General features: G+C 63.8%; 3 protein-coding genes across 3 annotated transcripts in view; 1 reads left to right on the top strand and 2 right to left on the bottom strand.

Annotated features, from left to right (window-relative positions):
- The window catches only part of NIBAN2 (niban apoptosis regulator 2), a 37,127-nt gene extending 31,600 nt beyond the window's left edge, over positions 1-5,527 (top strand). The window contains exons 9-14 of the mRNA XM_062011513.1: positions 599-786; positions 968-1,123; positions 1,646-1,762; positions 2,210-2,317; positions 2,420-2,531; positions 3,412-5,527. Coding sequence (XP_061867497.1) covers positions 599-786; positions 968-1,123; positions 1,646-1,762; positions 2,210-2,317; positions 2,420-2,531; positions 3,412-4,454 — 1,724 coding nt within the window. The 3' untranslated portion in view covers positions 4,455-5,527. The remainder of the gene's footprint in view (positions 1-598; positions 787-967; positions 1,124-1,645; positions 1,763-2,209; positions 2,318-2,419; positions 2,532-3,411) is intronic.
- SLC31A2 (solute carrier family 31 member 2) lies at positions 5,500-10,216 on the bottom strand. The gene is made up of 4 exons (XM_062011514.1): positions 10,137-10,216; positions 7,767-7,833; positions 6,909-7,077; positions 5,500-6,383 (listed from the first exon to the last, which is right to left on the bottom strand). The coding sequence occupies exons 1-4, from the start codon at positions 10,140-10,142 to the stop codon at positions 6,215-6,217; spliced, it is 411 nt and encodes a 136-aa protein (XP_061867498.1). The 5' UTR covers positions 10,143-10,216; the 3' UTR covers positions 5,500-6,214.
- Positions 10,217-12,952: 2,736 nt separating this feature from the next.
- Positions 12,953-16,171, bottom strand: part of LOC133627315 (collagen alpha-1(I) chain-like) — a 105,543-nt gene continuing 102,324 nt past the window's right edge. Inside the window, exons 59-69 of the mRNA XM_062011973.1 lie at positions 15,980-16,033; positions 15,847-15,900; positions 15,652-15,705; positions 15,525-15,542; positions 15,309-15,362; positions 15,100-15,162; positions 14,676-14,841; positions 14,292-14,398; positions 13,942-14,022; positions 13,506-13,694; positions 12,953-13,102 (exon numbers count right to left, since the gene is read on the bottom strand). Coding sequence (XP_061867957.1) covers positions 12,953-13,102; positions 13,506-13,694; positions 13,942-14,022; positions 14,292-14,398; positions 14,676-14,841; positions 15,100-15,162; positions 15,309-15,362; positions 15,525-15,542; positions 15,652-15,705; positions 15,847-15,900; positions 15,980-16,033 — 990 coding nt within the window. The remainder of the gene's footprint in view (positions 13,103-13,505; positions 13,695-13,941; positions 14,023-14,291; positions 14,399-14,675; positions 14,842-15,099; positions 15,163-15,308; positions 15,363-15,524; positions 15,543-15,651; positions 15,706-15,846; positions 15,901-15,979; positions 16,034-16,171) is intronic.

Genomic DNA, 16,171 nt, shown 5'->3' with positions numbered 1-16,171 from the left:
ACCCAGTGCAGCCCCCCTGCCAGAGCAGCACCACCTAGAGCAGGGCACACAGAACTCACCCAGCTGGGTTGGGATGTCTCCAGAGAAGGAGCCTCCACAGCCCATCTGGGCAGCCCCTGCCAGTGCTCCCTCACCTCACAGGGAACAAATTCTTCCTTGTGTGTCTTTGGAACCTATTCTGTTCCAGCTTGTTGCCCCTTGTCCTATCATTGCCCATCCCTGAGCACAGCCTGGCTCCAGCCTCCTCACACACACCCTTGATGTGTCTGTAACATGACTGAGCTCAGCCCTCAGGCTCCTCCAAGCTGCAGAGCCCCAGCTCCCTCAGCCTTTCATCACAAGGCAGATGCTCCACTCCAGCATCTCTTTGTCCCTGTGCTGAACTCTCTCCAGCAGCTCCCTGTGCTTCTGCAACTGAGGGCCCAGAACTGGACACACGATCCCAGATGTGCAGGAGCCCATTGCGTGGTGCCTGGGAGGAGCTTGGGGAGCGTGAGGAGCAGATCCCCCTCCCCAGAGTGGGGTTAGGACCTGGTTTGCAGAGCTGGAAGGGCAGAGAGGGCAGAGCCTCATCTTTCTTCATCTGTTCTCTTCCCAGCCTTTGTCCTCCCCAAAGCAGAGATCTGTGTCCGGAACCACGTCCAGCCCTACATCTCCTCCATCCTGGAGGCCCTGATGGCCCCCACGAGCCAGGGCTTTGCTGAGGTGAGGGAGGTCTTCTTCAAGGAGGTGACAGACATGAACATGAACGTTGTCAATGAAGGTGGCCTGGAGAAGCTGGGAGAGGTGAGAGCTGGTGGGCTTAGGGGAGGCAGGGCCAGTCCTGCTGCCATCCCCAGCGTGGACAGCGCTGAGGGACCCCCGTGCTGGGAAGATACATGGGGGTGAAGCACATGTGGGGTGGCATGTCCCAGCCCCAAGTGTGCAGGGTCCTGTCCTGCCCTGCTGAGCCTGGCTTTGTCCCCAGTACATGGAGAAGCTTTCCCACCTGGCCTTCCACCCCGTGAAGATGCAGTCGTGCTATGAGAAGATGGACCAGCTGAAACTGGAGGGCCTTCAGCAGAGGTTTGATGTCTCCAGCACATCTGTCTTCAAGCAGAGGGCCCAGATCCACATGAGACAGGTGGGATGGGGACCAGGGTCCTCCCGTGGCCCCGGGGCAGGGCAGAGAGCCTGGGCTGGGATGTCTGTGCTGAGGACCCGTGTGTCTGGCACCAGCTGAGGGGGTGTGATGGCTCTGGCAACCCCTTCGGTCTGGAGCCCGAGCAGGGAGGGAGCCCGTGGGTGGGCAGCAGGGTGGGCACCTTCCCAACATGGACTCAGCACCCAGGCTGGGCTGTCACAGCCCCGCTGCTCCTTTGCCACCGAGCCCACAGGCACCAGTGAGGTCAGTGGCACAGTGCTGGGGTCTTACCCAGCCAAACCTGGAGCAGGGTGTAGGAGGGAGCTGCAAACCACTTCTGGGCACCCTCCTCCCCCAGCAGTCTGGTCCCCAGGGTGGAGCCCGTGGGTGCCAAGCTGGGGTGCCAGGGACCTTGCCGGTGTGAAGCCTCATCTTGGTGTGCGGCAGTGCCCCAAAAGAGCCCCTGTACACCCCCCTGGCTGATCCCCCTGGGTGTCCCTGACCCTCTGCCTCTGCTGACAGCAAATGGACGATGCTGTGTACACGTTGGAGACGCTGCTGCACCAGGAGCTGGGGAAGCTGCAGGGCAAAGACGACCTGTGCAAGTCCATCCAGCGCATCCTCGAGAGGGTGCTCAAGGTGAGGGCTGGCAGGCCAAGGCCTTCAGTGGCTTTGGGTGGCCATTGGTGGCCTTTGGTGGCCAGGATCCTGGGGAAGAGGAGTGACCTTTCTGATTTTAATTAAAGCCTTCTGGGGAAATATGTCTTTATATCGAGGTTTTAGGAGTGAGAGTTTTGCTGGGGTGTGGGGCAGGTGAGTGAGGAACCTCCTGGAGGAAACAGGTCCCCTCTGACCTCGTGCACCCTGTCAAAGCCACCCAGGCCTCAGACTGGCCCCAAGCCCCTTCTGCACACAGCAGAAGGGGCTCTTACCCAGGCTCAAAGCCAGGGAACTGGCTGGAGAGAAGGCTGTGAGGGGCAGAGGAACTGCTGATGCCCCTGCAGGTGGCCTGGGGGGTGCAGGGGGTGTGCTGGTGGGCAGGGAGCTGCCAGCCCCCCTGAGCCCAGGCTGCTCCTGCTCCTGCAGAAGTACGACTACGACAGCAGCACCGTGAGGAAGAAGTTCTTCCGAGAGGCCCTGCTGCAGATCACCATCCCCTTCCTGCTGAAGAAGCTGGCACCCACCTGCAAGGGGGTAAGGGGGTGAGGTTTGGGGGAGAGGGGGTGGGAGGAGCAGCCCCTGGCAGAGAGGCTGCAGCACTCACCCCCAGGCTGAGCGGCCTCTGCCCCACGCCAGGAACTGGCCAAGTTTCAGGAGCTGATCTTCGAGGACTTTGCCAGCTTCATCCTGGTGGAGAACACGTATGAGGAGGTGGTGCTGCAGTCAGTGATGAAAGACATCATGCAAGGTGGGGGCCTGCAGCAGCCTGTGGGGGGGGCAGGGGCTGGATGGGTCTGCGAGCCAAGGCTGGGCTCAGCAGCGCCTGCAGGGACTGTGAGGAGGAGCCACAGGAGGGGCTGAGCCCAGGCAGGGTGCTGGGGCTGGATGAGGAGGGGTGAGCCCAGGCAGGGTGCTGGGGGCTGGATGAGGAGGGGATGAGCTCAGGCAGGGTGCTGGGGGCTGGATGAGGAGGGGATGAGCCCAGGCAGGGTGCTGGGGCTGGATGAGGAAGGGGCTGAGCCCAGGCAGGGTGATGGGGGCTGGATGAGGAGGGGATGAGCCCAGGCAGGGTGCTGAGGGCTGGATGAGGAGGGGCTGAGCCCAGGCAGGGTGCTGGGGCTGGATGAGGAGGGGCTGAGCCCAGGCAGGGTGATGGGGGCTGGATGAGGGAGGGAATAGCCCTGTGCAGGGTGCTAGGAAAGAGGGAGTGACCCCCATGCAGTGTACTGGGGGCTGCATGAGGAAAGGGTGATGGTGTAGGGGTACTGGGGGAGCTGTGTGAGGAGAGGGTGACTCCATGCAGGATGCTGGGGGCTGTGTGAGGAGGGGATGATGCCACACAGGGTGCTGGGGGCTATATGAGGAGGGATGGCTGTAGGGTGCTGGGAGCTGTGTGAGGAGGGGAATAGCCCTGTGCAGGGTGCTGGGGACCACAGCAAGAAGGAGGGACCCCCACGCAGGGTACTGGGGGCTGTACGAGGAAGGGCTGACGCCACACAGGGTGCTGGGCGCTGTATCAGGAGCAGCTTTCCCACCTGGCCATCCCCTGAGCAGTGGGTGGGATGCTGGAGCCTGGCTCCAGACACCTCTCCCCGCACCCTCCGCCTGACGGGGGGTTTGTGCCGCAGCCGTGAAGGAGGCGGCGGTGCAGCGGAAGCACAACCTGTACCGGGACAGCGTGGTGCTGCACAACAGCGATCCCAACCTGCACCTGCTGGGCGAGGGCCTGGCCATCGACTGGGCGGACGAGCAGCCCCAGCCCGAGCCCGACAGGCGCCGCAGGGCCAAGCAGGTGGTGTCGGTGATCCAGGACGACGAGGGGGCCCTGCCCTACGAGCTGGGCGCCGAGGGGCTGCTGCGGCCCCGCTCCCCTCAGCAGCCCCGGGAGCCAGCCCCCGACGGCCGGGAGGAGACCCGGGAGGCGCCGGCCCGGGAGAGCGCGGGGGCTGGCGGGGAGGCCGGGCAGCGGCTGCCCAACGGCACCGGGCGCCGCAGCGGGGCCGGCGAGGAGCCGGCGGCGGTGGCACAGCCTGGCCCAGCCGGCGGCCCCAGCCCGGCTCCAGGCGGCCAGGGGGCCGGGGCACAGCGCACGGCGCCGGGAGGTGAAGCCCCCTCAGGGGCAGGGCTGTGCCAGACCACGCCAGCAGCACCTGTGCCAGCATCGGCCGTGCCGGCGTCACCCGTGCCCAGCGCTGAAGTCCTGTCAGGGGCCGGTGTACAGCACACCCCAGCACCGACACCCAAACCCAGAGCCACCGTCCCAGCAGAGGCTGAGGTGCCCCAGGGCACAGCAGCATCTCCATCAGCCAGCCCTGAGGTGCCCCAAGGCACAGCAGCATCTCCATCAGCCAGCCCTGAGGTGCCCCAGGGCACAGCAGCGTCACCAACAGCCAGCCCTGAGGTGCCCCAAGGCACAGCAGCATCACCATCAGCCAGCCCTGAGGTGCCCCAGGGCACAGCAGCATCACCATCAGCCAGCCCTGAGATGCCCCAGGGCACAGCAGCATCATCACCAGCCAGCCCTGCAGCCCAGGCCCCAGCCCCAGCCCCAGGGATGATTTGCCAGCAGCCCAGTGACAAGGAGACGGGCGAGGAGATGACATCCCCGAGCAGCCCCCCGCAGCCCCCGGCCACGACAGAGAGCGGGGAGGGGGTGCAGACTGAGTTCTAGCCCCGGGGCCCCTGCCGTGGACTGGCGCCGGTGAGGCCGGGCCTGGGGACGGGGAAGAGGCTGCGCTGCGGGGCTGGGGAGCAGCAGCTGCGGGAGAGGGAGGGGATGGGAACACCGAGACCTTGCTGCCTGCCCAGGGGGTCCCCGCTGCTGGGCCGGGCCGGCCACAGCCAACTGGTGCCACTGGTCGGACTGGGCCGGGCCCCCAGCCGGCATGGGGCACCCCCTGCACTCTGCTCTGTCCTTCTTCTGCCTTATTTTCTTCTTTCCTACTGAAGAGATGCTTTGTGTGCCCCCCAGCACGAGAGCCCGGGGCAGCCGGGGGCTGGCACTGCCCTGCACAGGGGTGACGCTGCCCCAGGGCTCTGCCCCAGCCCGGGGGTGGGGGTCCTGCCCACCGCCATCCCACCAGCCAGCTCTGGCAGTGCCAGCAGGTTGGGGGGTGCTGGGGGCACAGCAGGGAAACAGCAACACTGGGAGCTTGAACTGCTGCTGGGCTGGGCTGGGCTGGGCTGGCAGGATCCACCCTCAGCACCTCAGGCTGTTCCAGCAGCTACTGAAGTCCAGAGTAGGAACCCTGACGCGTGGGACGTGGCACACACGGCTCCAGCTTTGCCTGGCAGGACTGGGCTGCCCCAGGCTCAGGCTCTGGTGCAGTGGAGGGGTCCCAGCTCCTGCCCTGCAGAGCTCCCCACACACCAGTGACGTCTCCAGCCCAGGGGCTTCGCAGGCTTTGGCACCTGCACTGATGGGGGAGCAGAGACAAGGGTTTGCTGGTCCCCCAGCAGCGCTGCCCACGTGGGAGAGGGGCATGGGGCTGGCACAGTCCCACACAGAGCTGCTCAAAGCCCCCCTGAGCTGGTGGGGGGGGGGTGTGTGCACGGGGCAGGACCAGCACCCTCAGGCTCTCCCCTGTGCCAGGTGCTGCTGCTTGTGCCTCTGCAGGGGGGCCCAGAGTGCCTTGCTTTGGGAACTTCAGACCTGTCTCTTCCAGGATATTTTATTAAGAAAGTTATACAAATGTTTAAAAATATGCTTATAATAATTAATAAAATGGAAAAGCTTTATTTAAAGCCAGAGGAGACTGTTCTTATTCCTGAGCCAGCCCCTGGGGCTGTGCTGGGGGGAAGGGCTGGGGATCCCTGTGAGCAGGAGGGGGTCACATCCTGAGCCCATCAGTAGCAACACGACCCAGGAACTGGACAACTGAGATGATTTGATGCAAAGAGGTGTCTCGAGGAAGCAGCAAGAGGCAGCTGCAGCAGCTTCCCCTCAGCACAGTCACACCACCGGGCCCATCCCTGAAGCACTGGGCTGGGGGGGCCACGAGGAACCCCCCTTATCCCCAGAAGGCACTGTGTGAAGAGAGGCTTGGTGCAGGGCAGGAGGGCAGCAGTGTCTGTCCCCAGCAGGTCACTGGTCCATTCCCCTTCTAACCAGGACGAACCTCCCTGAATATTGAGGAGGGGGAAGGAAATGCCCAGCATCCCCCCCACCTCATCCATCATCACCTGGCCAAAGCTCCCTGAGAGCAGGGGGATGGTCCCAGCCAGGGACAGCGGCCGCACAGCCCCCAGGGCTCCCCGTGCCCAGCACCCCCGGCCCCAGGCAGCGCCAGCACCAGGGTCCCTGCAGCAAGTCCCTGGGGCGCTGCGTCCTGCACAGCGCAGGGGACAAGGACAGGCCCAGCAGAAGTGACAGCAGCAATTCACACACAGGAGCAGGAGGTGTGGAGCCCACAGCCCACCCTGCCAGGGGGCTCAGCCCCGGCCCAGCAGCGGGTACGCCACGAAATAGCCCAGTGTGGAGCCTGCAATGGCCCCCAGGAAGATCCAGGCGTTGTAGGACATGACAGCCAGCATCACCACGTAGCCCAGCACCACCTGCAGCACGTGGAACAGCGTCTGCCCGACGTGGTACCGAAACCACCTGGGCGAGAAGAGGGGAAGAAACCCCTTCAGTGAGGGGCTGGGGCAGCCAGCACCTGCCCTCAGCCCCCACCAGCACCCCTGGGGAGAGGGATGGAGGCTGCACAAGGGCAAACCCACTCCAGAGGAACAGGGAGCACGTGAGGGCAGGAAGAGCAGCCCCAGGCGCGGTCTGGGATGAGACACAAGAGGAACAGCCCGTGGCCTGGCTGTGCTGGTGGGCACTGGGAAGGGAAGGCCGGGGCCAGCCTTGCTGGGCTGCTTCAGCTGCTGCTGCCACCCATCCCTGAACGGGGACGTTGTCTCCTGTCAGCACATCAGCGTCTCAGAGCTGAAACCCACCCTGGGCACCCCCACGCACCGGGAGGGGCTGGGATGTCCCTGGGGACTCCTCCCGAGGCCATACCCCTGCCCCTACACCTTCCTTCCAGCCCAGTGCTCCCCAGCTGCCCTTCCCCAGGGGCCTCCCGCCCGCCCCGCGCCCCCCCAGCCCGGTGGGCGGGTGCCAGGGGGGTCCGTGCGGTACCTGCCCTGGGCAGGGCCGGTGCCCCCCTCCTGCGGCTCCAGCAGCGGCTCCTGGCCCAGGCTGAGGGGCAGCGCCAGCAGCACCCGCCGCAGCAGCACGGCCTTGCCCATCTTCACAGCTTCATAAAGCAGGGCCAGCAGCAGCACCAGCAGCACTGACAGAGCCATCCCTGCGGGAGGAAACCCCCCAGCCCGGGGGGCAGCGGGGACGGGCGCTGGGGCACAGCGTGGGGAAGGGAGAGCTCCTGGGCTGGGCAGGAGCGCCGGGCAGGGGGCTGCTGAAGGGCTGGGAAATGCTGTGTTTACCCCAACCTGCCCTGCAACCCCTAGAGAGGGGTGGGGGGTTTTTTGTCAGGGGGTGGGGGAGTTGCTCTGGAGAAAAAAAATAAGCATCTCTGCATGAGCTGCACCAACGTGGGGCAGTGACTCAAAGATGAGTGTAAGAGAAAATGGGGAGCTGACCCATTCCTGAGAGACGTGAGGGGCTGGCAGGCCTGGGGAGCTGGGGGATGCTTCCCACACCCCCTGCCTGCAGCCTGGCAGGACCAACCCCCAGCCAGGGCTCATCAGGGCAGGAGGATCAGCCAAAAGCAGGCAGCGCCCTCTGAGCTGTGGGGCAAGTGGTGTGTGGAGCCCATCACAGCTCTGACCCAAGCACTCCCCAGGCAGCAAGTGCCTCAGGGTTAATGCTGGGGGATGTGCTTTCCCCCTCCCAACCCATCCTTGACCAAAGGCAAAGCTGCTCTTCATTTCTCTGCCCAGAATCCTTTTCCCTGGGCAGTGCAGAGCTGGGGGTGGATGGATGGCGGGGAGGGGGGACAGAGGGGTGTGTGGGGCCGGGCTGGGGCTGGCAGCTCACCTGTGGGGCTGTGGACACTCCAGAAATCAAAGAGCAGCACTGCTCTGTCCGAGAAGTAGAAGGACATCTGGAAGAGAAGCCAAGGATAGGCACTAAGAATGGTTTGGGGGATGGGCACCTGCAGAGGGTCCCTGCACCCACCCCCCAGGGGCTGAGCCCCCAGGGCTCTCCTGGCCTTTCACCAAATGGTGCAATTTAGTTGTTCCCCTGATTTCTGAAACGGGAAGAGGAACTTGCACTGAAAAAATCCCAGTCAGGATGACCAGGCAGAACCCTTCCCTCCCCTGCACCAGTCCCTGTGTGCCCTGCTCTGGCAGGGGGCTGCACTGGACGAGCTTTCCAGGTCCCTTCCAGCCCTTCAGATTCTGTGACTCTGTGACTTCTGGGAGCACAATTTCCAGCTCCTGGGTGTGTCTGGGCTGGTGAGGAAAAGTCAGAGCTTACTCCGGAGACAGGAATGAGCCCAGGAACTCCTCAGCCTGGATTTGAGAAGGGAAGGTCCACAGGAGACAGACAAAGGCTGGTGGGAGACCATCTACAGCCTGAAGCGAAGCTGGCTGGTGGTCAGAGCCCACCCACCTCTGCCTCTCCTCCTGCATCACCCGGCCAGGCCAAAGCCCCTGGACTGAGCACAGCTGCCTGATGATGGGCACCAGCTCCAGGGATGCACCATCAGCCCAGGCACCATCTGACTGTCTGCCCTGGGGCTGCCAGGGCCTCCAGAAACATCAAAGTCCCTTCTTCATCATCCTGAAACAGGAGGAATCACAGAATCCCTGTGGAAGCCCTGGAAGCTGCTGCAGCCCCAGCCCTGCCCTCACCCTGCCCAGCCCAGCACTGACCCACGGCCTCAGCACCTCAGCTCCAGGGCTTTGGGATCCCTCCAGGGCTGGGCACTGCCCCAGCTCCCTGGGCAGCCTGGCACAGGGGTGACACCCCTCTCAGGGAAACAGTTCTGCCTCAGCTCCAGCCTCAACCTCCCCTGGGGCAACTGGAGCCTGTTTCCTCTTGTCCTGTCACTTGTTACTTGGGAGCAGAGCCCGACCCCCAGCTCCCTGCAGCCTCCTGTCAGGAGTGTCAGAGAGTGCTGCTGGCTGCCCTCAGCCTCTTCTCCAGGCTCAACACCCCAGCTAAGCATTACTGTCCTGTAAGGAGCCCCCCCTGCAGAGCTGACCCCACAGCTGACAAGTCCTGCTCATTTCCCTCGTTTTACCACAAAAAGAAATGCAAGTTGCTTTTCCCTGCCTCCCTTTGATGAGCCTCTCAGATGCAGCTCGTGGGCTCTCCCCTGCCACACTGACCTGGCTCTGGCCTCTGCACCCGCCGTTACTGACACCAGCAGATGCAGCCTGGGCCAGGAGCAGCGCCCGGGCTGCGTGTCCAGGCTCTGGTTACACCCTTGGGCTGCTGCTCAAACCACGGAAGCACCTGTAATTCACTCAGCCTTTAGAGCTTCCTTTGATTCATGATAATTAGCTTTTAAATGAGGCTCTTTCTCCTGTGCAGGCTTCACCCCCAGGCCTTCAGCACTGTGTAAGGACCAGCTGGCTATTTTAGAGGCAGAAGATCCCCTCGCTGCCCCAGCTCTCCCAGCCTGGGCTGAAGCCACGTGTCTTGGGGTACCACGAAGCCAAAACGCTGCTCCTTGGGCCAACAGCCCCTCGCTCGTCTCCTCTAGTGACGCCACAGCCTGACTTCCAGCCAGGCAGAACCTTGCTGGGTGATGTGGTGGGTAAGTTGCCAGAGGGCAAGTCCTAAAAACCTCTGCAGGAGGGGAATCAGGCTGCGGGGACCATGTGCCAGGCCCAGGGGTGGCGGGTGGCCCCGTCCTCGCCCAGCTGAGCACGCAGCAGTGACTGACCGGGGCCAGGCTGTGCCCTGCTCCCTCCTCGCAGCTCCCGGCGAACGCAGCCGCTGGGAACAGCCCCGCGCCGCCTCGGTGCCCTGCACAACCCGACAGTTTGGGGCAACTCTTCGGCGCCCACCGAGAACCCGGCGCTGTGCTGAGCATCCCGACCCGCCGCTCCGGGCCGACGGGCCCCGCAGCCCTGGGGCCGATCCCGCCTGCCCACCACCCCGCCCCTTGTTGGTAAAACGCTCCTGAGAGCCCGTGCGGGACCCTCCCCGGGACCCCGCGGCCTTAAACGCCACGCCTGAGCTCAGAGCGCGATGTCAGCTCGCTGTGGGGCGGCCCAGGCCGCGTCCCAGCCCCGGCGTGAGCCGCAGCCGCGGCAGCGAGAGCGGGGCCGGCGGAGCGGGGCCGGCGGGTGGCGCGGAGCGGAGCGGGGAGCGGCCGGGCACGGCTGCCGGAGCCACCGCTGCTGCCGGGGAGGGCAACGGGGGCAGGGGAACCGACGGCACGGAGCTCACCTGCATGACGGCGGCGCGGGCCCGGCCCGGCCCGTCCCGTCCCGTCGCGGCGGTGACGCGGAGCTCGGCGCGCCGGGAGCTGCGGTGCGGCGGGGCCGGGCCGGGGCGGGCGCACGCGTGGGGCGGGACGTGCGTGTGCCCGGCCCCTCTCACCGCCCCCCGGCGCCCCGCGGCCCCTCCGGGCGGCCACGAGCGGTTGCGCCGCTTCTCCCGCCGGCGGCAGCGGGGCGCGGGCGGCTCACGGGGTGCAACAGCCCCAGCGGCGAGACACCGACGGGGTTTGGCTTCCTCAGCCTTTCCCGGAGAGACGCAGGAGGGAGTGAAGGGGAGCGAACTCGGCTTCCCCGCCGCGGCTTTACCCCGGCCAGGCGGGCGCTCGCCCTACGCTGGGTACATCTCCAGCACCCTGCACTGGGCACAGCTCCAGCACCCTGCACATACCCATCACCCTGCACTGGGGACAGCTCCAGCACCCTGCACATACCCATCACCCTGCACTGGGCACAGCTCCAGCACCCTGCACATACCCATCACCCTGCACTGGGCACAGCTCCAGCACCCTGCACATACCCATCACCCTGCACTGGGTATAGCTCCAGCACCCTGCACATACCCATCACCCTGCACTGGGCACAGCTCCAGGACCCTGCACATACCCATCACCCTGCACTGGGTATAGCTCCAGCACCCTGCACATACCCATCACCCTGCACTGGGCACAGCTCCATCACCCTGCACATACCCATCACCCTGCACTGGGGACAGCTCCAGCACCCTGCACATACCCATCACCCTGCACTGGGGACAGCTCCAGCACCCTGCACATACCCATCACCCTGCACTGGGCACAGCTCCAGCACCCTGCACATACCCATCACCCTGCACTGGGCACAGCTCCAGCACCCTGCACATACCCATCACCCTGCACTGGGTATAGCTCCAGGACCCTGCACATACCCATCACCCTGCACTGGGTATAGCTCCAGCACCCTGCACATACCCATCACCCTGCACTGGGCACAGCTCCAGGACCCTGCACATACCCATCACCCTGCACTGGGTATAGCTCCAGCACCCTGCACATACCCATCACCCTGCACTGGGCACAGCTCCATCACCCTGCACATACCCATCACCCTGCACTGGGTATAGCTCCAGCACCCTGCACATACCCATCACCCTGCACTGGGCACAGCTCCAGCACCCTGCACATACCCATCACCCTGCACTGGGTATAGCTCCAGCACCCTGCACATACCCATCACCCTGCACTGGGCACAGCTCCATCACCCTGCACATACCCATCACCCTGCACTGGGCACAGCTCCAGCACCCTGCACATACCCATCACCCTGCACTGGGCACAGCTCCAGCACCCTGCACATACCCATCACCCTGCACTGGGTATAGCTCCATCACCCTGCACATACCCATCACCCTGCACTGGGTATAGCTCCAGCACCCTGCACATACCCATCACCCTGCACTGGGCACAGCTCCAGCACCCTGCATTTACCCATCACCCTGCACTGGGCACATCTCCAGCACCCTGCACATACCCATCACCCTGCACTGGGCACATCTCTCTCGTGCCAGGGAGCAGGAGCTGATGCCGCCTCCGCTTCCCCAAGCTCAAGGGGGGCTGATGCCCACCCAGGCCGAGGTGAGCAGAGCTCTGGGGTGGAGCTGTGTTTTTCTCATTGGAGGGAGGCATTTGCTGCTTGAATTAGCAAAAAGTACTGGATGAATCCAGCAATGTGCTACTTCTCTTTAAAAGATTTTCCATCAAAAATGAACACACAGGGGGTGTTTGTTGCAGCTGAAGCTCCTCGGGGTTGTGTCCGGCACGGCTGGGGGTGAGGTGAGCGCTGCCTGCTGGTGCTGCTCTCCTCCTCTGTGAAAGTACAGAGATGGTTATCCCTGGATGGCCCAGGGACAGTGGGATGGTTGGAGATGGTTATCCCTGGATGGCCCAGGGACAGTGGGATGGTCAGAGGCTGATGAAATGCAATTCTATGTTCCAGATAGTTCAAATGGAGGCTGGATGAGGCTTTGGGCAACCTGGTCTGGGGGAAGGTGTCCCTGCCTATGGCTGGGGGTTGGAACAGATGAGCTTTAAGGTCCCTTCCACCACAAATCTGTGATTCTATAATAAAGGAAACAGTGCTGGGAACAACAAAAATCAAGTGGTAATTAACAGTGCTGCAGTGCTGGAGCCAAAGGGCTTCAGTCCCTGTCCTTGCAGGTGGCTGTAGCCTGCTAAAGGCCCTCTGCCCCGCTGCCCTCCTGAGCTGCAGAGCCAGAGTTGGGACATGGAGGGTTTTGCATTCTTCCTCCCTTTTCAGTCCTTGCTGCCAGCCTGGGCTGGAGCTGCAGGGCTCACAGGAGCTGAGGGCAGCAGCCTGCTGCAGTTGCTTCTCAGCTGAGTCCTGGGGGGGATGAGGCTCCAAGCATTTGTGCCTTTGCCTGAGGCAAAGAACAGCCCTTTTCCTTCCCCTTCTCCCGACCTGGCAGTAGTTTTGCTTATTGTTTCTTTAGCAGACAGTTCCTGTGGGTAGAATTCTCTGAGCCCCTCTTTGATCAGCCATTAAATCAGCACCTCCTCCTATAGCCATATAATACATATAATTTATAGAGAAAGGACTTTTGGAAACAACATTCTTCCACTCCAGAGGCAGCGCAGCCCGCGGCACAACACGGATCTCACAGAGGATGGGCAGCTCCAGGGAGGGGGTGGGAGCCCTGTGCCCCCTCAGCCCCCACACAGCTGGGAGGGAGGGAGGGAGCCCTCAGGCTGGTTTGGGTGTCAGCTGGTTTCAGCTGAAGCAAACTGGCCCGACTGTGAAGCCAAACTGGTGTGAGGCGTCGCCGGTGTGGAGCACGGCCAGGTCCCGCAGCGGCAGCAGCGACAGCTCCTCCGTGGCGAACTGGAAGATGGTGTCGGTGATGGAGGACTCATTGTCCAGCTGAAACGAGCAGCAGGGGCAGCTGAGCAGCAGCAAACCCCTGAAGGACCCTGGCACAGCACCCGCTGGCTCCTGTGCTGCTCGGGTTGTCCTTGGTGCACCCCACAGCCCCGTGGGCACGGCCAGGGCTCCATCCCCAGCCCTTCGTGGCTTCTCCAGGGAGCCTTCCCCATGGCCCCCCGAGCCTACCTCAGCCCCTGCCACCTCCCAGCCTGCTCCCCAAGACCATGGCAACTCCTTGGGCCCAGGAAGAAGATGCTCTCCATTCCCATCCTGCCCCGTGAAGCCTCACCCACCACATCCATCCCGAACCCTGGGGGGTGCCAACACACGCCGAGGGGCTCTGCGAGTGTCTGGGGGCTCTCCAAGGCACAGGACAGGCTCAGGCCCTGGCCAGGCTTACCAGGCAGCCTTCCAGGCTGGCAACATAGCTCTGCTCCCGGGAGTCGGCCAGGAAGTGGATTTGCTTCTGGGGCTGGGGCTGGCGCTGCTCAGGGGCTGGTCTGCAGGAGTAGGAGACCTTCTGGGTGGCCCAGCGGCTGTGCAGGCGCAGGAAGCGGAGCTGCACCGGGCTGGCCCCAGTGTACTCCAGCTGAGGGGCAGCAAGAGAGAAAACGGGGTAGTGGGGGCTGCCTGGGGGGTCTGTGCTTCCCCCCCAGCTGAAAACTGGGCAGGGTTCAGCTGTCTGCTGGAGCACTGGCTGGGGTTTCCTTGCAGGAGGCGTCACACTGTGCACAGGCGGTGGGACCCTGTGCCCCACAGCAGGACAGGCACTAGGAGACCCCCGAGCCCATGAGCTGGGCTTTGTGTCCCTTGGGCTGTCGCAGCTGGGCACTCACCAGGAAGCCCCCAGGCAGGGTACTGAACCACTCAAAGCTGTCCTTGGAGGTGTAGGTGCTCAGCCAAGCCTTGATGGGGATCTGTGGGGAGCAAGGACCATGTCACCCTGTCCCAGGGGACAGTGTGGCACTGCCAGGACAAGGAGACCGTTCTGCCAGCCTCTGTGAGTGACCTGTCCCTGGAGCCCTGGGACCTGTCCTCACCCCAAACTGCTGGAGCCATCCCCATGGTGAGGGATGGGTCACCACGGCAAGGCAGCGGCCACACTGTCCCTCTGCAGCCCTGCCAGCCCCTGTCCTCGCTCACCCCGAGGGGCTGCAGGGGGCTGGCACCGCAGGGCAGCCCGTACCTGGCTGTGGGTGGGGGCTATGCAGGTCTCACCCCCCGCCGTGAAGTTGCAGAAGGCCACCAACGCGTCCCGGGGGCTGCCCTGGTTGGGGTCGATGTGGTACTGCCCTGCAGGGAGGCCACAGGGCAGCTCCTGCCACCTGGCTTTGGCACCAGACCGTGCCCATCCCACCGTGGCACATCCCTGGCTGCACCCTCCACCCTCCCTGGGATGCAGCCTGGCCGCCAGCCCGTTTCTCCAGGGATGCCCATGAAACCCAGCTGAGTTCATCCCCCAAATGCCCTCAGCTGCAGAGAGCTGCCCAGCGCCCCCCACCGGCCCTGAGGAGGGGCTGGCTGCATCAGGGCTGGCCTGAGTCCTGTGACCCCACGTGCAGCCCGGTACCGTCGGGCAGGTCGGGCTGCGCCAGCAGCAGCTCCTTGCAGGTGGCCGCTGGGTTGGTTTTGGTGCCGTTGGGATGCTCAACAAGGGCTCTCAGCTCCTGGCTCAGGGTGTCCAGCAGAGCCCAGATTGCAGTGTAATTCAGGTGGTTGGAGGGGTAAATTAGGTGCTAGAAGGAAAAGAGGGGGATATAATCAAGCTGACAGCAGCCCTGCCTCTTAATCTGGTCAAGAGCATCATCAGGTGCTTGAGGTAACTTGCAGCATGGTAAGCACAACCTTGGTGGGGGAGGGATAACAGTATGTGCTTGCTTTTTGTGCAAGGACCTTGGTCCTTGTGCACAGAGGAGCTCAGAAGCAGCAGGACATGGCTGTCAGCCCCTTCCCTCCCAGAGGGGGCTGGGACGTGCTCAGCCCCAGGCACTCACCCGCAGCTCCTCCCTGGCCAGCTCCAGCGCGGGGCCTCTGGGGCCGGGAGGGCCAGCCAGACCCTGGGGGACAATGACAATGCTGGTGATGGGGCTGCTCCCACGGCCCCACGGCACAGCACAGCACAGCACAGCGAGCCCTTGCTGACACGTTTGGGACAGCAAGAGACCCGAGTTTTGTCACGAGGGACGGCAGCAGCTCTGCTCACCGGCAGCCCCGGCGTGCCCCTGGGGCCTGGCAGCCCTGGGAAGCCCTTCAGCCCCTGCAAAGGAGGAGGTGCAGGAGGGAAGAAGAGGCAGGTGCTGAGGTGCTCACCCAGGTGCTGAGCTGCACCCCGGCGTGCCCCCTGCACCCAGGGAGAGGCTGGAGGGGCCAGTGCCCGTGTCACGGCTCAGCCCAGCTCCAGGCACTCCCCCACACTTACTTTGGGTCCAGATAAGCCCTGGAAGGGAAGGACAAGGGCTGGGTCAGGGGGAGGCTGGTGGGAGCAAAGCTCCATCCCAGTGGGAGGGTTTTGGCCCCCAAACCTGCCAGGAGGGCGAAGGACTCACCGGTGTGCCGGGGCTGCCGGGGTGTCCCCGTGGGCCGGGGGGGCCCCTGTCACCCTGCAAACACATCAGTGAGGGTGAGGGCACTGCACAGGCTGTCCCCAGCCCCTTCCCCAGGTGGATTTTGCACAGAAAAATTAGGCATTCACCCCACATCTACATCTGTGCTCCTGCTGTCCCATTCCATCCTGCCCTTACCTGCTGTCCCTTGGGTCCCGGCCTCCCAGGGGTGCCACGGGGTCCCAGCTTGCCCTGGGAGACATGGCAGGGTGTCACACAGGGTGACAAAGGACCAAGGGGAGGGAAGAAAAGAGCAAAACTCTTTACACACCTTGAAGCCTTCATCCCCTTGCTGGCCCAGGTCACCCATGCTGCCCTTCTCACCCTAGGAGAGAGTCAGGAAGAGCTTTGGTAGCAAAGAGGAGGGTAGAAGCCCCCTGGGACACCAGCCCACTTGGAGGGCTCTGCCCCAGTAGTTGGGCACTGGCAACTCTGCTCTAGTTCCTCCGTCAGTGCTATTTCA

This window comes from Colius striatus, chromosome 19 (genome assembly GCF_028858725.1).
Source record: "Colius striatus isolate bColStr4 chromosome 19, bColStr4.1.hap1, whole genome shotgun sequence".
Lineage (NCBI taxonomy): Eukaryota > Metazoa > Chordata > Aves > Coliiformes > Coliidae > Colius > Colius striatus.
Note: the sequence above shows the minus strand (reverse complement) of the source record. Positions and strands in the feature narration are given on the sequence as shown.

Bases quoted from the DNA above. Each gene is read 5' to 3' on its own strand.
- SLC31A2 (XM_062011514.1), bottom strand. The intron at 7,078-7,766 runs GTGAGCTGCCAG...TTCCTCCCGCAG, and splicing joins GAGTGTCCACAGCCCCACAG to GGATGGCTCTGTCAGTGCTG. The intron at 6,384-6,908 runs GTACCGCACGGA...CTTCTCGCCCAG, and splicing joins ACCGGCCCTGCCCAGGGCAG to GTGGTTTCGGTACCACGTCG.